The following is a 20,592-nucleotide window of genomic DNA, read 5'->3' as shown; positions in this document are numbered from 1 at the left end:
AAAATCTCCATTTAATCTATGTGTTTCTTAAAACACTGTAAAGGTTCGTCTGATTGGTCTTACATTTGTAATCCAACATGGGAATGTTGCAGTTGTCTTTTCTTGTTGTGCAGGAAAAGACGAAGGACGATGAAGTGAAAATGATGGAAAAGATCAGGTTTAGTTGGCCTCCACAGAGTGATAAATCTACAGCTGTTATTCAACATGGTGTCTGAGAACTTAATTTTACTTGCGAAAAGAGACTTTCTGTTTTACAGCGCATGACACTTGCAGCAACTGGTGACCTCCCCTGTCAGTGTGTGTGTTGTAAATGTGGCTGCATGTGAAACATATATTGTATCTCTATGTTATGTCGTACAATGAAAATGTAGTACTATAAAAAAACAGTCACATAACTCAGTATGTACAGCAACAACAAATGAAACAAATTGTGGCAGCTGGGGCCCCAAGTTAAATCTACTTAACATCTGTGTTCTGCTAAGAACCTTTATTTTTTGCATTGAAATAAAGTCACATTGAATAATCAGATGCAACTTACATTAAATGTTTCAGACATAGTGTTACTATTTCTGTTTCTGGTGTAGGAGTGTTAGTTAAGTAATAATGTATTTGTAAATTTAAACAAAAATTAAGAATTTAAACAACTGGAACATGGTGCTGCTGAGTGACAGACATTGTGAGAGGTTTATTGTAAACACAATCATTGTTGAAGTCTGTTTCTGGTTTACAGTAAAATATGACATTGTTGCTGCTTGTCCAAAGAAAACAAAACTCTGATTGATTCCAGAAATCAGAGCTTTAAACTTTACTCACACTAAAACACTAGAAACAGAACAAGCAGAACTTCAGCGGAAAGACAACTGTCAGTCGGCCCCCTCTCTTCATCACACTGTTCCTCTATTAATTTAATTATTCCACCACATTCAGTGTGAATGAGTCACTGTTATCTGATGGTTATCTTAGTTTAAGAACATTTACACCAACCTACCTACAGTTTGTTGTATCTCTCTGTCTCTGTGCTGCTCCACCAAACCACCAACAACAATGTTAAGGGCCCCTTCAGTGCTCCCTGAGGGATGTCAGATCTGGCTGTTGTTTACAGGGTCCCATCTATCAATATCTCTGATAGAGTAAACACCACAGTATCTGTTGAATAAAATTACTGCATTCCCTTTAATTATCCGTGTCCTGTTTGAACTCATACACAAGGGCACAGGTGACGGGAGGTACAGTCACATTATTCCACTGATGTACCTGTTGAGTAATACTTCAAGAAATACAGTAAAATGCCAACAAATGAAAATTAATGGTAATATTCTACAGTTGAGTTATAGTATTTTGTACTTATAGGTTATAATATTGCCTCAATCTTATGTATTGATGACTTGTATCTACTAGATCTACTGCTGGACCCAGTGTGCTGTAACACTGAACCCTCTATATACCCTCTATATCCACTGGCCTCTTCATATTAAGAGGCATTTCTAATGGTTTCACCCCATCATTAGAAACACCTCTTAACATAATGTGCTCCAGAGTGACCACCACCACCCACTATGACCTCAATAATAAACATAGAAGAACTATAGCTTTCTGTCAGTTTCAACAATAACTGAGAAGTTATAACCTGTGCTGGATTAAATTAGACTGTACTGTTCTACTAATAAAGTGGCCACTGAGTGCATGTCAACAAGTAGTAGTAGTGACTACATATTACCATTATTGCTGATAACTAACAGTCACAATGAATAAATTTAGTGGAGAGTGATGATGAAGCTGACCTTCAGACAACAGGAAACAGGTAAAACATAGAGTTAAGTAAAAAAGTTATGTTAAAACCAGTGTAATGTTCTCACAAGCACAAAGACACACAACAATATGTTCGTGCTTGATGTGTATGAGGCGTGAGTACGAGCAGTGCTTCAAATATGGCATCACATGAATATGTTGGGATGAAACGAGCTGACACCTTTCTGTTTGTGTGAAGTGACAATGACACACGCAGAGTCTTATCTTATCAGGGACGCACAAACAGGCCTGCAGCCGAGGTGTGTCGCATCAGTCTGACACCTACAAATCTCCAGTCACACACTCAATCCAATTGCATTCTCATTATAGACTGTCACAAACACATAACACACACACGTGTTATGAATAAAACAGTAGAAAAGACTTCAGGGAAGAACAGGATCCAGAGGACACAGTACATCTGTTCAAAAAGGCGAAAGTTGCACATTGTGGTGTTTTTGGGGGTTTGCTTGATGTTTTAAGTTTCTTGGCCACATTGTCTTCATAAAACCCACTGGAACCCACACAGAGAAATTATCCTTTTTATTCAAATTAAGATATCAGACAAACCAAATTCATTGTACACATGCAGCTCATGAAGGCAGAGGGTGATTAGTTCGGGTCAGGGTGAGGTTGTGGTCAGACTTAAAAGGTGTAGAATAAGTATTGAAACCCTGACCACCTTCTGTGGCTGCAAAACTCTTGTGCCTTGCTATAGAATAAATTGAATTGATGCCACTGTTTTCTGCCCATGATGGGCAGATTTCTTTTCAGGTCAAGAAATACTGAATTTTAGACTCAGAATTGAGAAACTCATGTAAAATAGTCGAGACTGAGATGTTTTCAAAGCTTGTTCAAGTATTAAATGTCACTTTCTATGTCCAACTTTTTAATTTAAATGTCAGCTATAATTAACTAAACTGATGCAGAATGGATGGGATACAGTAGGTTAAGGTGTCGTCTAACTCAAGAGGGACTGACTGTGAGTGTGCATGTGATGATGTGTGTAATCTCCCACGGGAGAGCAAATCAAATTGAGGATAAGTGACACCGAAATAAATCAGAACAGTGTTTCTTGTCACCAGTGAGTCATCGTAGCGTGAGAAGAGCAGCTCTCTCACACTAAAAAAACAGCTGGCCTTACAGTGCAACACTTTCCACTGACACTGATAAGAAAACAACCCGAGGGACAGTGAATCATTTTTAACATCGATTTACCACTCGGTGCATGCATGGAGCCTCCCAAACGTAACCATACATGGTTTTAATTCTCCTCAGGACTCACAGTTGTCAAGAGGAATCAGTGAGAGCCCATCAAAGACGGACTCTTAGCTTTAGATCAGATCCACAGGTAACTCTCTGCTCAGATTAAGCTAATCCACACTGACCCCGAGACCATATCTGGAGTTTGTTCCAGACACTTTACAGTCCTTCAGACAAAAGCTCCTCTGAGCCTCTGAAATACTTTGCATGTTTTATTTGCCTTAGAGAGCAGCATGCTTTTGGATCTACTCTACAAGACAATTAGCAAAGCTTTTCTAAACTGATCAGAAAGTCTTTCATTCTTTTTAATGGACAGAAGATTTCTCACCACTAGATGGTGATGTAGACTCTTTCATGACAAATCTCTCTCTTGTACTGAAAGGCTTTTTTAGGTTTGTATGTGAAAGCGTAATGAAGGACCAAGGAAAACCAAACTCTTACTACTAAATGTTATCATTCAAATTTCTAAGACAATGTTTGACAGACAGTATCATCACCATCAATCTAAGTCTAATAAAATTTTACTGTAGGACACATAGAGGGAGGTTAAATATCAAACTAGAATCATAGGAAGAGAGTTGCAAATCAGTGAAGTTGACCTTAATGTTTACACCTAAATTTAAATAACACTTTTATCCGAAGTAACTCACAAGATGGTGCAAACTGGTAACCCCGTCAGTGAGACAGTTCAGTAGTCTAGCCGAGACAGTAGGAAAGGTAGCATCTAATCATTCTGATTAAAAAGAGCAACTGTGCCTGAGACAGAGGAGATGTGGTTGGTGTGATCATCAATGTTATCATCAACGTAGTTGATGTTAGGTTTTATTGAAGGTCTGACTGCAAAGACAAGAACTTGTGATACACACATCAGACTCAATTGTAGTACCTGTTTGTTAAAGTGCAAATAAACCATGTGACCGTATTGCAACTATTCCCTACCTGCCATTTAATCACAGTTATATAAACAAGTGATGAGATTTGATGTCTGTTGAATGTTCTGCATTAAGGTTACATTTAGTCATTTGGCGGAGTCTTTTATCCAAAGAGACTTCCAAGAGAGATACAAGGTACAAGGCAAAGGCAGGGTAAACGTAAGGATCCCTACTGGAGATTCAAACCGACTCTCACACACGGAGGGCGGCGATCTTACCACTACACTCTTCAGCTGCCAGTATGCATTAACCATTAGTTATTTACATTTACTAGCTAAATTAAATGTCAAATTAAAATGAATACATATGATTATAGCAAGCACAGCAGAATCGCTCCCCTTCATTTTTACTGTTTAACGTTCATTTAACAATTAATCCACCAACATCTAGGTATCCTAAATCACTTAGGTTTCGAGGTAACCCTGGCTTTCTGCAGCATCTCTTTAACTTTTGTTGTCTTTTTGTGATACAGTTGATTTACAATATAAAAACAAACAAATAACAGGTTACATGAAAACCTGTGATTAGATTTGTGTCCTGTTTCTTTACACCACCATGTGCTGAGTTATGATGAAGAGGAAAAGAAGAACAAGGAAGGAGAAGCCAGCGTCTGCTCGGATGTTGGTACCATTACCTAAAAAAGACACAAAAACCCACATTAGAGATTAGTAATACTGTGTTTTCTGTATCACCAGCAGCTCACCTGTGTACTGATGTGTATTACACACATTTTCTGATCTTGTTCTCAGGTACGTCTCTCTATAAATTTAATAGTTTGTGATTTTATTGACTTATTTCTACATATTCATTTGTTTGTTTATCACATCATACTTTCTCATCACGCTTCTTAAATAGTCACCTTTGGTGGTAGAAGAAGTGCTGGTTGCAGAGGTCGTGGTTGCAGTCGCAGCAGTTGTCGTTGATGAGGAGCTGCCGGTCGCAGATGCAGAAGTTGTCGATGATGATGAGGAGCTGTCAGTTGGATTTGTAGAGCTAGCTAAACCTCCCACAAGGCCCAGACCCAGAGAATCAAGCTGTATCTGGGGCTGCGAGCGGATCCAGCTTCTTACCAGTGATTGGTTTTGGTACAATACCAAATCTGGCAAATTGCTGCCAAGAAGACGCTGAACTTGGCTAACGGTCAGGTTCTGGGGAGGGAGGACAGAACGTGTTGTACAATCAATTACAAATAAGCACACACTTTTTAATCCAAAAGGACATTAACAAACATTTATATGCTGAAACCAGTTGGGACCAAATGTTGCAGAATCAGCATCAGTATAGTCTGATACATATATCAGACGGCTGGTAACAGTGGAAACAGATTACAAACACGCCACTGACCATGACAATGCTAGAAGGCAGACTGATGAAGGTAGCCAGGTCCATGCTCACATTGGAGGCCAACAAATCCAGGATGTAACTTAAATTTGCACCACCTGTAAAACGGGAAACTGATTGAGTTTTCTGTCCACTGTTTTTCTTCAGAATGTGTTATTCTGTATGTGGTATGGATGTGTGAGTGTTTGCCTACTGATGTAAGGTTGTATGAGCTGGTAGGAGGACACAGTGGTAGATGCACGTGTGGTTGGAGCAAATGCCTGCACAGCAATGTTGAACAGTGCGTTCTGTTTCTCTGTAGTGCAGTTGGAGATGTTCAAGGCGCTGGCGTCTCTGCAGAAAACACACAGGTTATAAGATGAGAAGTAACACTTAAACACTAAAGTATTTAATTACATGCAAACGTCAGATCATCCTTTAGGTTGAGTCAACATAAAATAAAAGTTTAATGGAGATCTGATTGTAGGTACTGTCTAACAGAAGTCTTACTTGAGGCTTTGTTGGGAAATGGTCATCAGGACACTAACGTCCAGCGAGCACAGGTAGACGCCGATGGCGTTGAGTTCTGCGCTGCCGAGTTTGTTCCCTGCGTTACTCAGATACTTAGAGATGACAGCATTCGCCTGGAGAAGACACACAGCACGATGAGAACACACAAGCATACGGTATATTCACACACACGTAACTTTTTTTGTTTGGTTGCTCACCAGGCTCGGGTCCCACGGTCCGTTCTTTGAGGACATCAAAGCGGAAAGGGTGTCGATCTGAGTGATGTTCCACAGGTTGATGTTGTCAACACTGGCCACACGAGATGCTGGGCCTAAGAGCTGAACCTGGTTCTCTGGGATGGTAGCGGAGGCTCCATAAGCCTTTAAATATATGATAGACAGTAGGAAGACCTCAAGTCAGAGACTGAGTTAGTTTTAAGGTGGTGATAATTAATAGCTATTATTAAACCTAAACCTAATATTAGTTCCGATTTCATGTTTTGAACACCACACCACACTACCCACCTCCTGCAGCTTGCTGAGAACAATGCTGAGGTAGTCCAACTGGTCCACCTTCTGCGTGATGGCGTCCAAGTTGTCTTTAACCGTTGCGGCGGTGAGGCAGTAGTCAAACTGATTTACGTCGTAATAGTTGAAGGGGAAGGTGTCGTCGCTGATGGTCACTTGGGTGATTATTCCCACGGTGCAATTACTGACTAAAACACGGGAAAAAATATGAAAATATGAAGTTCATGGAAAAAAATTGGGCAGAGCAAACAACAGAGGGAGAGAGAAACTGACCTGCTGATCGTTTTGACTTATTGACAATGGAGAGTCTTATTTGTTCCTTTAAAGTTCTCCTCTTCTGTATGCTCACTGCGTTGTCATGAAGAACATTTAGGAAGTACTTCATGAACTGCTGCTTTGTTTTCTGCTCACATTAAAAAAAAAAAAAAACATACAGCACACTGTTTTCACAAAACAACAACAAACCACTTCACCCACTAAAGGAACACAACAACTTATTAACATGTAACTCACTTGGTTAAAGTTTTTATAGAAGGTTGAGGTCAAGTAAAGCGGCAACATCCCGAGGTTCAGCAGAGTTTGACTGTTCCATGTTGATGGAGCTCTGTAAAAAAACAAAACTGTGTAAAAAGTGTGTAGCAAAAAGTCTGCTTCTAAGAAATGACTCTTCCACAAATTACTTCAAGTCACAGCTGCTTTTATTTGTTCTTTTAAAAAGAGAAATGAAGAGTTGTATTGCAGCTGTTGACTTACCCATACTGTGTGTTCCCGCTCAGCAGCATGGTTTGAACAGCAGCTGCTTGAGCACTGGTGAGGTCTGGGCAGTTCTTGAGAGTTTCCAAGATGTACGGGTCAGAGTTCTGGATGTAGGAGACGTCCAGAGTGCAGCACATGTTTCCCAACACCAAGATATTATCCTTAGTCAAACTGGTGTTCGTTATACCCTTAGAAAATAAGAGGGGACACAACAGAACTTAGTTATAAATTGTAAATTATAAATTATAAATGTTCAAAGAAAAGAAGTAAGAGGCACCTGAACTTGAATAGATTTCTATTTACACTTGTGTGTAATGTTTTATTTATATATATTATTAATGTTTATTTTTAATTGTTTAGATAGATATGATAAGATAAGATATGACATTAAAGAGCAGGTTCACATTTTTTGATCTCTTTCCTAAAACAGTAATGAATGAATTTGAATGTATGTGACTCTGGACAACATCACTTCAATTCAAGAAGTTTGTCGGTCACTGATTTGATCAAAATCATTTTTGATGCTGCTTGGTAGAAGTGTTATTTTATTTCCACGGACAGCACGTGGAAAGCTTAATCTGCCCTGTAGAAGATTGACTTCATGCTTTTTTACTTTGTGCTGAACCAACACTGGACCATTTCTGGAAAACACATTTTAGGCTGTTGTGTTTGGAAACTCACCAGGCAGCTCCTGGCATTAGCAAACAAAGTAGTCAGTTTGTAGCTGAGGGTGGAGGAGAAGACGAAGAAATTTGCATTTGCCAGCTGTTGAAAGTAGAGTCTGCAGCTGGCCTGTGGCACCAGAGAGTAACTGTAGAGAGAAATAGCATCAGTAGCTCACATAGACTGCTCTGTGAAGTTAGTGTCTGGTTTTTAGGTCCTAGTCCAGCACGGATAAATCCGAACTCACTCGTAATACAGCATCACATCAGGAGGATACAGGGTGAAGTTGGTGACATCTGGATATCCTTTAATGTAGTTGTACATGCAGGTCAGCTGTTGGTGAGATGAGCAATGATTAAATCTCCTGTTTTACTGTTGCAATGAGATTTTTATCTGCTACAAATAAAAACTGGGGTGAGTTTGTGAAACGCAGCAAAGTGCATACTTCACACTGGATTTTAATGGGATCACAGTTATTGAATAGTTACCACACACACACACACACACACACACACACACACACAGACACACACACTCTCCCCTGGTCTCTCACCTGAGTCTCCACCAGTTGGACCCGGTTATTGCCGGTTCTCCGACAGGCTTTGATCAGTTTATTGATCTGTGTCGTTTGAATAGAACTCACTCCAGTGCAGGTGAAGCCCTGCAGCACAGAGGATGATAAACTACACACACACACACACACACACACACACACACACACACACACACACACACACACACACACACACACACACAAACACACAGTATATTGTTTACATTAAAATTCATTCAGAGGGAATTTTTCTGGTTTGTGCGGTTGTACTATTACTGGACATTTCTTTAAGACTCACTTGCTCGGACTTCCCAACACTGCGACTGCACTTTCCGTACCTATGACACTAAAGAATAACTCAACCTAATGGAAAAAGAAATATGGGTTTAATGACGTACAACAGGTCTGTTAGGTACAAAGGTGCTTACTTAAGGTGCTTCCTTACTTGCTCTTTTTTCCATTCCTTCTGGTTCAGTGTTGTGATAACGCTGTTGCTGTTTGAGAAGCCCAGCAGCAGCGATCGAGGGATCTCTGTGGCCATTTGATTTGGAACGTTCTGGATGATCGACTCACTGTTGGTGTTCACTGATATGATCTGGGAGCCAATAAGGGAAGAATGACTGTTGCATGTTGTACAATAACAGGCTAATGTGCAGTTGCAAAACCAGTCAGTACATAAAAGAGGCTTGGAACACACAATAAATAAAACTTAAATTAGCATCGTGGTCACAGGATGAAAGGTTCTGGATCTAGCATCTTGCAAACAGCTGTATGTTGGATTTTTTTATACTTTTACTTTATTTCACTGCTTCACATTCATGTAACAGTCGTACCTGAGTAACAAATGTCTCCCGGATGATCTGTGGCCCGGACATCAGGTTCACCAGGAATGAAGGGTTTGTGGAGGCAGAAATGAGCTGAGAACCACTGATGTGTTGGAACACTGTAGAAGGAAGGCCCACAACGAGAGAGCCCAGCATGAACAGGCTTGAACTGCTGTTGACCTGCTCGGGGCAAGAGAGGGAAGCAGGAAGGAAAGTTAATTTCACATCACAAGGGAGGATTCCCTTAAACAGCCAGTGGGAGACAGCAGCTACCTGCAAAAGCCCTGAAGACATCAGAGCCTGGATAATGGCGTTGGCCTGACCGTAGTTCCAGCCTGACACAGAGCTGAGGGTGGTGAGAGCAAGATAAAGAGTTGCAGGACTGATTGTCTGGATCTGGCCTGTGGACAAGCCCGTGCTTTCGTTGCCGAGGGCAGCTAGGGATGCAGCATCCATGTTGTTACCAAGGTTACTTGCTAGAGCAGCAGCAATCTACAATGGAGAAGGAAAAAATGTTATTAAACATAGTACCAACATTTTTGTGGCAATTAGCTATTTATGTTGAACACATTCTCATTAAAACATAATGTAGTTGCAAATGTGTTCCCTACAAATATTTTTCAATAAAATAACAAGCTAATTGGCTAATTGGCATGTAATTTTACAGATCTGCTTGTTTTTTTGTTCAAACTATTAATTATCCTTTCTGAAAAAAGTAGTCATGTTTCTCCACTTTCTTTCTCCTGTTTAAACCTATTTCTCAGCTGCCTGAGACTGAACCTGAACTCCTAATGCTTGTAATTTTTGTATGCTTGTCTCTTTGTGTGTGTTCACTACCTGTGGGTCGAGGTTTGTACAGACAGTGGTCAGGTTGTGCAGAACGATCATGCTTTCATTTGCAGACAATTGGCTGAATGCTTGACCAGGAGCCGAACACCGGCACACCAGAGGGAGGCTGCAGAGGAGGAGGAATTAGTTTAATCACAAGTTTGTGGCTGGATAGTAAAACACATTTTGTAGATTTAAACTCACAGTAAGGGGTTGAAGTTGACGTTTTCTTGATAAACAAGCTCAGTGTAGTAGCTGGTGACGTTGAGAGGTAAAGTAGTCTGATTGAGGAGAGCGATGTTCAGAAGGTTCACTGTGAACACTTGGATAACCTGCAGAGAGGAGGATGAGAGCATGAAGCTAGTCTGAACATCATGGATCCTCAGCTATCTCAATCTATGTGAGTCACACCTGCGCTGATCCAAATGCCTGAAGATCTTCCAGCGTTAGGAAAGACATGAAAGGGCCGATGTAGTCAACGAACCATGCTGTAGAGTTCAGGTCTGGGTTGCTGGAATTGTAACATCTTGGCGGCTCTAAAACAGGAAGATACAAATATTTTAATGGCGGATTAACACTGGCACTCACATTGAGCAGTAGTTCACAACTAGCTTGGGAGAACACAGATGTAACGATTAGAGTTAGGATGAAGACAGGAGCCAGTTGCACATCATAAAATATCTTGTTGGTTTACAGTAAAGGCTTGAGGATACACATGGTTGCATTAGATTATCTCTAAAAAGGCCTGTGCCACCTTTCTATGGGTGTGTGTCCCTGTCTGGCCACCCCTTATTAGAAAATACCTAGAACCAACCATCAGGCAGCTGTACTTTTTGAATGCAATTGTTTTATCTGACCTGAAGCAGGGAGAGAGAGATAGGATCTGATGGAGTCGTACACATCTGTCATCATGAAGTCTGCAGAAGTGTAGTTGTATCCGCCAAGCACTGAAACACTGAAATACAACAAAATGTAATGAGAAGATTTCAGATGTCACACAGCAGAATGTTCATATATAATATGGACATTTGATTACAACACCTGGACTATTTATCTACGTATCTATATTTTTTTGCAGATGCTGATAGTGCTTCACTGGAAATGCACACGGAGAAGAAGAAATTGCAGAGGACGATGTGTTTTATGGTTGTGCTGCATTATTTCTTAAACCCTTCTATGCATATGTATGTTTTAAATATAAATAGAAACTGCTGACGTAACATCATGATCTTTCAGTTCTGTGTTGAGCACACGTACAACTTTTGGAAGGCCAAACATGAGGCGTTGCTTGTGAATTCAGGGCTGATCAGACTCCTCGTGAGGAAGGCCAAGTAGCTCTTGAGACTTTGGTCAAACCAAGCATTGATGTCTGATCTCGTGGAGCTCTGCAGAGCCATGGGCCAGACACAGGGCAGTGTTTCCTCCTTCACCACTGCTGGGAGAGACTCCTGTGGTGAATATACACAGTGATCTGGTTACATCATAACCCACCATCTTATGTACATTTTCAACATGAAAAACAAACTAAAGGTCAATTCACGTTATGGCCATAAACTGATTTTGCACGTTGTTGGTGTGTTGGTGTGCTGAGTATGGAAACAAATAATGCTCCTGTGGATGAGTTTAGGGTCTGAATTAAGCGCCACAATACATTTGTCAGCTGAATTTGAATTGCTTATCTCAGTGTTTGTGTGTGTTACATACGGTCTTCAGGAACACAGGTGTCTGAATGTAGTTGTTGTAGAGCACACACAGCTGCGTACTGTTGTCAACAACACCCGGGCGATTAAGAAACGCCCCAAGGTGAGCTGGAGGAATTGAATTCAGCAACTAGAAAATCAGAAACAAAATCAGTCATCCTCCTCCTTTTCTCACTCTTGACATCCTTACCTGTTGAAGCCTTTCTAAATATGTCCTCACGCTTCCTCTGTCAAATTCTGGACACTCACCTGATGCATTCTGTCTTGAGGCATGAGCGACAGGAACGTGGTCAGGTTGGGAAACTGGAATCCCTTGAATGAAAGCTCCAGGAAACTGTAGAAACTGATGTTGTAGTTGTCCCCGTAGCAGCGTAGAGGTGTTGGTCCTTTAATAATAATAACAATAATAATATTGGGCTAAACAGTAGGCTGCAGGATTGTCTATGGATGAATCAAATATAAACTGAAAACATGATGTGAATGCAGTTATTAAACCATCATTAGCTTGCTTTGAGTGTTTCTTTACCTTGGAGAGTCTGAATGATGTTGCTGTAAATTTCTTTCTTTGTCTCTTCACTGAGAGTTGAGATTATATTGTTCAGATCCACTACTCTGAAATAAAAAGTGAACAAAATCAATTATAGTAGATATTTGTTTGTAAGATATTGTAAAATATTTGCACATAACACAAAATTATCATTGCAACTGTATCTTTAAGACGAGGCAATTTGAGCTAATTCAAATGATGACTGCCATCCTCATGACAGTACACATACCCCTGCTGTCCGATACTGCAGTTCCTTCCTGTCCATATTGTGAAGAGCGGTGCAACCTGTAGTTGTGACAGGTTGAGCAGCAGGGGAGGCAGTCGTTTACTGAGCCACAACGTCACGACTGAATCACTCACGGAGCTGTCAGTGAGATTCACACGATCAAACACAACTTGTAACAAGGCTGACCTCACCGGAGAGGGGAGCGTGTTTGCCTGACCCTGCAGGAAAAGGGAAAACAAAAAATACTTATAATTAAATGCAACCACAGAGCGAAATAGAAAAGTTTGTAAGTATGATGATCATTCACCACAATTGCAGATGAGAAGTCATCGAAGAAGGCAGGTAGAAGCTGGTTGGGGATCAGGCTCATCACCGTGTTGACCTGAGCGGGAGAGGTTAACAGTCCAGGTGTGGCAGACAACGCTGCTAGCTGTCTGGGTGACAGCTGTGATAGGGCTTCCATCTGCAGATATTCACAGGGACAGAGAGGATTGAATGAGCCATAAAAACAAGCAAATTAACAAGTATAGTAAACACAACATAAGAGAAAGTACCGGTGAAAACTGGGGGTAGAGAATCTGAAGGTCTTGGAAAGGTATAACGACAGAGAAACCTCCCAGGTTCTTCTGCATCCAGACAGAACTGTTGATAGCGTTCAAGCTGCAGCTGGGATCTGAACCATAAAAACACACAAAGCGAGCACAACTTTAATAAAAGAACTGTTATTGTCGACTAACCTTTATATCTTAATATAATTTCCATCAATTCAACAGCTATGTTGTGGTGTTAAGGACTGTTAGAGCCTAAAGAACCACCGCAGACATTTACTCGTGTTAATTTTTCTACCTATCTAAATGTTAAAGAAAGCTCCCACCTGCAGTGTTGTTCCTGGTCAGGAAAACCTGAATGAAGTTTGTGTACACAGACACCTGTCTGGCAAGTGTCATGTTCGGCTGGACACCGTTCAAAATCTGCACTCTGCGGTCAGAGATCAAATTAGAGATTTTAGAGTGTGACACATTTGTGTGACAGACATGAGAAATTCAGTGCTGCTTACATGAGTTGGTAGGTGCTGCAGTTCAAACCAGTCGTGGCGAGATGTGACAGGAAGCTGGGGGAAACAGAAGGCAGGAATGGATAAAGCCTGACTCTAAACCACAGCAAGATGAGCGAAGGATCATTGATTTCAGCTGTGCTGAAGTTGTTGAGTCGGAGTTCTTGTATAGTGTCGAGAATCACTGACACCGCAGGATTATTGGGGTCCAGAATCTACACCAAAAGAGAGTCCAGGTCAAGTCCCGTCTTTGTGTTATGTTAATACAAATGAAATCTGATGAAGATATTTTCAACAGGTGCTAAAATCATCATTAGCACATACAATTAAACAGTAGTTTACTAATATATGTAATTTGTAGTTGCTGATTTGTACCTGGTTGCTTAGAAGATCCAGAGCTGCATCCAGCACAGGAGAAGCTTTGGTTAGGAAAAGTTTCCAGGCGGGTCTGCTTAAGTTGGAGGAGCGATTGCATTTCAACACTGCTGCCAGATCCTGCGCTGTTAATGCTGACAGCTGTAATAAAAGAGCAGAATCACAACGGATGAGAAACTGAAGTGACGCACACAGTGCAGCAGTAATTTGAGATGTTTTTGGCGTCTTACAGAGGCACAAGCAAACTGCTCAACGCTGAAGTTACAGTAACGACCGTTCATCTGTCCACTGTTAAGATACAGCTGCAGCGTTGTGCTGAAGTTTCAAAAATAAAACCAAAGTAAAAGTTTGTCAGTGATACGTTTGGCACAAAACCTGATTAAAACAAAATAATGTGGTTTAATTTGATGCTTTACAAATCTCACCTGTTCACTCCGGCACAAATGACGGTTTCTGCAGAAGCCGGAGACACATGAATTCACAAGTGATAATAAGCAGTTAAATAATAAAAATAAATATTATTGGTGCAGACAGATGACTTACCATTTATCACTGTGCCATTGTCCTTGGGAGAGAAAAATATTAAGATGGTTCATTAAGACTTTACTAAGACTAATTGGAAAAAGGAAATGTCAAAATGACATTTACTTACCGGTTTAACATATATGGTACAACCTACAATAATAAAAAAAATACACTTTAAAACACTTACATTAGATGAACATTACATGTAACACACAGTATACACTTTTATTTTGTTATTTTGTCTCATGTTTACAGTGTAATCTGTGTGTTTTCAACCTGACTTGGTTTGTGATTCCGAACTGAAAATGTATATTTAATACAAGTAAAGACCCCAAAGCCAAAACCAAATTACAGAGGTGAATTTAAATTAAGGGGAACATTGATGTTAAAGAACTAGTTGAAACATGTTTTAAACCTCTATATGTGTGTGTTAATATTATTTTACACACTGTGCCTCTCACCTGGTGGGATGTATTGGGATATGTTGTTCTTGCTGGAGATGATGGATGAAACTAAATCAAGAGAAACTGAAGCCATGGCCAAGTTCAGTCTCGCAAATCTGGAACACCAAAAAAAAAAAAAAAAAAAAACAAATGAATGATAAAGTGTAATAACTGTAATGTTTATGCACCTGCAGATGTTTTAGATGAGAGGAACTCACAGTGTTTGGTACGACGAACAGGAAAGATTTCCCTTTAAAATGTAAAAAACAAATATTAGTTTAAACAAGCAGTGCAAAGTGTAAACTCTGAATAAAGTAGAAGTACTCTGCTGTTTTTACCTGTGGAAGGAACATGACAAGGTACACCAGGAACTTGGAAAACTGTGTCTCACGAGGAGGCTCGGTCAGGAAATCGAAGACAGTATTTATGATGACGTCTTCGTTTGTCAGAGTTGGAACGGTCAACACCAGCAGCTCTGCAGTCTGCTCTGGAGTTAGGAGCGGTAAGACCTCAAGCTAAAGAGAAGGACAAGAGGAGAGACGTTATTACTGCTGCCGATAATAACAAGATAACAATTCAACTAGCAGAACTGAAATCTCACAGGATTGAAGCGTGGGTTGAGATTTATCAGGTCTCTGAGGGATGCAAACACTGAAAAAGGACCCAGATTCTCATGGAGCCACTGTGTGCTGTTTGTAGAGGTGTTCACACAGCCTGGACCTGGAGAAGACACAGTCCAAGCTTTAAAATATAACATTGAAATCAAAACAGTCACTGTGGTTGTAGTCTTTAGTCTTTTTTGTACCAGAGTTTGGTTGAAACAGGAAACTGTGGATGAAATCCCTGAAGACCACGCTCCGCTGTGTTGAGGTCATGTCACCGAAGTGGAGGGAAAACACCTGCAGTCTGACAACACAGTCACAGACAGGAGACATCAGATAGCAGCTGAGAGCACTGAAAACCTACTGATTTTACTGTTTGCCACACATTGAAATGCAAAATAGTTAGCATACAATAAAAACAGACACACTATAAGTCTGCTATTCTACCAGTGGAACAAACTGAAACATTGACAATAGTTCAAATCTCCGCCTCTTTATGTACATTTCTCTCCTAACGTCTTGTCTCTCAACAAATAAATAAATATATTAAAAGTGTTGACCATGTTAAGCTGGGACTTAACAGATTTAATTACTCGCAAGTAGATGTAGTAGATGATCATCAACAAATAGATCATTAGTTTTGTAGAGAAAGGAGGGCTTTATAACAGAAAAATGTATCATTGATTGGATTATGTAGTTACAACCTCTATGGCACACACACAAGTTATGGACCCTGGAGACTGAGACTTAAAAACGGATCTCTTAAGTTCCCAAAATGTGCCCTTACATTGTTGAAAAACAGTGTAGATCATAACAGCATCTCTAGGACATCCTGACTACAACACGGTGTACTGAAAATGTCTTCTACTTCGCATGAACTTCATTCTCTCATTGACTAGTGTGTGTCTACATGCACCAGAGAGTGAACTGTGCATTCACTTTGCACTTAGACGTGGTTGAAGTAAGTCAAAATACTTAACTTCAGATAGGAGCATGAAGTTTAAAATACAGTATATTGCAATGTCTGTGGCAGTTACTTACATATGCTGGTATGACTGACAGCTGAGGTTCCTGTGGCTGAGACAGGTCAGAAAACCTCCTGATGCAAACGGCAGGAACCTGCTCAGTCGACTCGAGAACCATTCGTCAATCACGCTGCTGTTCGTCAGCTGCTCATCCTTCAGCACTGACAATCTCATCTCACTGATCACATCCAACACCTCTGTCACTGAAGAGCCAACCATACTCATGGGCTGTGGCAAAGATTGACAGATCAAATCTCCTCGTCATGCTTCTTTAAATTAACACTTTTTGGACATTGAAATTATTTCCTGAAAAGAAACTGTTGATGAGAGATTTGCTCACCATGTTAGCCAGGATGTCCAGAGCTGGGTCCAAGACATAGGAGAGTTTAGAGAGCAGCATCTTCCACAGGACTTTGGAGTGGCTGCTGTTTCCAGGCAGATTACACTCTAGAAGAGACACCAGCTGATTGGCTGTAAAGTTCTCCAGCTGGATGTGTGAGAGTATAAAAATGAAGGTAATTTATTTGTTTAACCAATCAGGCAGCATATTGCATGGAAGCTACTCTCAAACATGAATCTTTGACTTCCCAGTTTGACCAAAAAGACCTTTTATAGTAATCACCTGTGCACATGCATATTTTTCCAAGGGAAAGCTGCAGGAAACATTCATAGATGTGTTCAGGTAAGACTGTACATCAGAGCTGTGAATACAAACACAACAGAAAATGCACGTCAGTACAGAGACTATTGTAACTTTGTTTTGACACATCCAGGTGCAAAAAATAAATACCTGTTAATTCCTGTGCAGATGCTTGTGGCTTTCAAACAAAACACATAAAAAATTATTTCACACCTCTGAAATAACTTGGTTGAATATACTGACTAATAAAATTAGATGTAATTGACGTCTATCTTACCATTGTACAGGGTTAAGGGGCACTGTGAATCATAGGTTTAAAAAAATGTTTAAAGATGTTATACGTTACAATCAAAACAGCAGCGTAAAATTACATTTATATCATTTAAACAGAAAGAGTAAAGAAATCTCACCATGACGTTCTGTGGCACACACTCTGTCCAAAACAAACATCAGAATATATGTAAACTCACACGCACACATAATGCAAATGTAAAAGTAAGTTTAAAAATGAATAACTTGGCTGCCAGAAAAATAATGTAATTCTTTAAATGAGGTAATTCTGTAACATTGTGTTCATGGTTTGTGGTTCTATATGTGAGTGTTATACTGACCAACTGGTGCTATATTCATCAGGTCATGGATGCCACCCCAGACAACTGGCTCAATGGCCGGAGGCAGAGACTGAATGGTTCCATACAACGATTCGAAACTGAATAGAAAAAAGAGAAAAATTAAGTATTTAAGGAGAAATGTTAAAAAATACAAACTTAATGTGATACAGTTTGTGAAAGACAATAACTATAATGAAATGTTTAATCAACGTCTGCATGATCAGACCTACTACATGTACTGCTTGAGCTGTGGGAGAGTAGAAATGACTCACATTTGTTCGTAGATACTACAGGGTGGATCGACCTGAGCATTAACAAACAAACAACAACAATAACAAAAAACTGTTGAATAGGACAAATATAAGTTTGGGAGAAACTTGAAATCAGAGCATTTCACCATAACAAAGCTTTTTACCTCTATCGCAAGTTGAACTAGGAAGTGAAAGAACTGTGGAAATTGTTCTGGGGATTTCACCAGGAAGCCAAACACTTCACTGATGACAACATCTTTCCCTGGGGGGGTGGGAAGAGGCAACAACAGCAACTCTGCTAGTTGTTGTGGAGACAGGACGTGAAGAGCCTGCAGCTAAAGAGAAGACCACCAACAAGAGAAGAGTTGAGTGAGTTCTGTGTTATTAAGTACTGGAACAGTATAGTTCATGTTTTCCAGACTTACTCCAGAGAAATGTGGGTTGAATTTGTAGAAGTCAGTGATGGGGGCGAATCTTGAGAAGAAGCCAAAGTTGTTTATCAGCCATTCTGCGCTTTGATTGGAGAAACACTGGGGGCCTGAAACATATGTATGTAAAAGTATGTTTACGTGACATCTGCAGTACTGCGTGTCTGGCTTTGTTTTTAAGTAAGGTTAGAGTGATGGAATAATTCAAACTAGCACTTATCTAGATAAAAATGACTTCAGGTGATCATTCTAAATTAAAAACTATTCTTTTTTTTTTTTTTTATTTCCACACACTTTACCTACCAGAGGTGTTGTGCTGCAGCAGGAACGGATAGATGAAGTATTTATAGATGTTTTGACTATACACAGCATCAGCATCCATGAAGCTCATGTCTTTGCTGAGAGCTTCAATGCTGCACACAGCAGGATGAAGACATAATAGTCACATTTACTACAAGATACTGCACATTTTGTGTGTAAATAAAACAATCCTGTGAAGCTTGTAAACTCACATGGTTTGGTAAACGGAACAGGAGAAGTTCTTGGTGCTGAGACAGGAGAGGAGAGCTGGGGGAACATTCGGCAAGAGGGGCCTCAGTTTGATCTGGTACCAAAGCTTGATGAAGGTCGGGTCCTCCATGTGCTGTTGGGTCAAAGACGGAGATTCCGCCTCACTAAAAGGTCTGCTGAAAGTCGGACACCACCTGAGTGATGCTCTAGAGAATAAACAGAACAAGGAAACGCAGATTTTTACCATAACGTGAACAAGCACACAGAAAACAGCTTTCAGTCAGGATGTGTGACAGTTTGAGTTACTGTAGATACTTCAGAGACATTTTCAAGGGAAAACAATAGATAGATGCTCACCCCTTTGGAAAACTCTTCAATCAGTAAAATTTAGACGCTTTGTCAACTTGACAATTAATCCCATGATTGTTGTTTCAGAAACTGTCAGGTTGGATTGAGCTGCACAGTGCAAGACATGGGCCAAATTCTCCACTGCATTGGTCAGCTGGTTGAATAAAAGAAAAAATCAGCAACATAACTCATGCCAGGTGGAAATTATATTAAAACCTAATTAACATATTAAATTAAATGAATGCTCACCCCACATGGGCTCTTATCAAGAGTGATGCTACAGACATCCTCGATTTCAGAGCTTTCATTGTTGTTACCGTAGTCCAGATAGCTTCACAAAAATTAAACACACATGTACATAATTCATTCATTGTACTGTACAACCTAACAGCACAGAAACAGAAATCTAGAGTGTGTGAGTTAACACACTGAAAGCTCTCATTCATTTTTGGCCACTAGTGGGCAGAAACACTCTTTGATGACCCAATAAACTACTGCAGTGGCCATAAATGTAGTTTTGATAAACATGGCTTTATTTATATGAAGCATGAGTGATATTAATCTGTTTAATTTCTCTTACGTTTCATGATTTTAGAGTTTAAACATTTATCTCTATAAGTTATATATGATCATACATTGCTATACTGCTGAAGGTTATAGGAGATTTAAATTTAACTCCAACTCACTTGTGACTCACACTAAATAAGTTGTGCATGTACAAGTAAACACATGGAAATGATAATGCTGTTCAAATAGATTAGTTTCACTTACAAAAGTTCTTCAAAGGCGAGTCTGATGTTTTGATGCATCAGGACAGCATCATTAGGAATGATTCTTATTAACACGGGCATCACAACTTTCTGGTACCAGTCCTCCACACTGGTCACGTCAAAGGTTGGTGTCTCTGGAACAACAGACATGTTTTGTGGGCGGTACATGCCTGCAAGCTCAGCCAGAGTCCAGTTGAACAGGAACTGGGTCAGAGTGGTGCTTCTTATTTCTGACACATTTCTCTGGAGAAATACAGCAGGTGCAGGAGTGATTATACGCGACAAGCTTGATGCATGCGTCTGAAATTAGTTCAAGTTGTCTGTGTGCATCTGTGTGAGAACTGGTACCGTTTGAGTGAAAGACACAAACTCATGAACGAAGCTCCTGATGGGTCTAAAAGCCGTCGTGAACCCATTCACAATCTGTATCACAGAACAGAAGCATTAAAAGGTATTTATAGCTTTATTACTTAGTATTGTAGTAATTATAGCATATTGTATGTAGTCCACATTAACTGTGGAGGAAGTATCGTGAAATGAAAGAACATTGAAATAGCACAGAACTTGAAGAAA

The 20,592-nt window shown here is 40.1% G+C and overlaps 1 protein-coding gene across 1 annotated transcript; it reads right to left on the bottom strand.

Moving 5' to 3' along the window:
• Positions 1-661: 661 nt before the first annotated feature.
• LOC113161444 lies at positions 662-19,389 on the bottom strand. Its single transcript, XM_026359030.1, has 53 exons — positions 19,259-19,389; positions 18,904-19,107; positions 18,695-18,804; positions 18,389-18,501; positions 18,128-18,298; positions 17,985-18,016; positions 17,713-17,810; positions 17,512-17,534; positions 17,379-17,400; positions 17,252-17,279; positions 17,084-17,162; positions 16,802-16,948; positions 16,478-16,689; positions 15,640-15,740; positions 15,436-15,554; positions 15,173-15,349; positions 15,053-15,084; positions 14,853-14,950; positions 14,519-14,541; positions 14,410-14,431; positions 14,292-14,319; positions 14,097-14,181; positions 13,867-14,007; positions 13,495-13,706; positions 13,312-13,415; positions 12,992-13,110; positions 12,745-12,900; positions 12,441-12,655; positions 12,191-12,276; positions 11,914-12,050; positions 11,669-11,794; positions 11,222-11,412; positions 10,822-10,919; positions 10,376-10,500; positions 10,169-10,296; positions 9,974-10,091; positions 9,410-9,628; positions 9,146-9,316; positions 8,758-8,907; positions 8,611-8,675; positions 8,313-8,442; positions 8,007-8,092; positions 7,778-7,907; positions 7,094-7,284; positions 6,854-6,944; positions 6,614-6,743; positions 6,338-6,528; positions 6,032-6,193; positions 5,814-5,947; positions 5,518-5,657; positions 5,328-5,422; positions 4,843-5,131; positions 662-4,617 (listed from the first exon to the last, which is right to left on the bottom strand). Exons 2-53 carry the CDS (start codon positions 19,029-19,031, stop codon positions 4,529-4,531), a joined length of 6,267 nt encoding a protein of 2,088 aa, XP_026214815.1. The 5' UTR covers positions 19,032-19,107; positions 19,259-19,389; the 3' UTR covers positions 662-4,528.
• Positions 19,390-20,592: the final 1,203 nt, after the last annotated feature.

The sequence above is a fragment of the Anabas testudineus genome, chromosome 1 (assembly GCF_900324465.2).
Source record: "Anabas testudineus chromosome 1, fAnaTes1.2, whole genome shotgun sequence".
Classification (NCBI taxonomy): Eukaryota; Metazoa; Chordata; class Actinopteri; order Anabantiformes; family Anabantidae; genus Anabas; species Anabas testudineus.
Note: the sequence above shows the minus strand (reverse complement) of the source record. Positions and strands in the feature narration are given on the sequence as shown.

What these genes read in the sequence shown, in the direction of transcription:
- LOC113161444 (XM_026359030.1), bottom strand. Translation starts at nt 19,031, where the DNA reads ATGGAGGACCCGACCTTCATCAAGCTTTGGTACCAGATCAAACTGAGG. An exon ending in GTACAAACCTCGACCCACAG is followed by an intron (nt 9,629 to 9,973) that starts GTAGTGAACACA and finishes TCTCCATTGTAG; the next exon opens with ATTGCTGCTGCTCTAGCAAG. An exon ending in TAAGTCAAAACGATCAGCAG is followed by an intron (nt 6,529 to 6,613) that starts GTCAGTTTCTCT and finishes CCCGTGTTTTAG; the next exon opens with TCAGTAATTGCACCGTGGGA.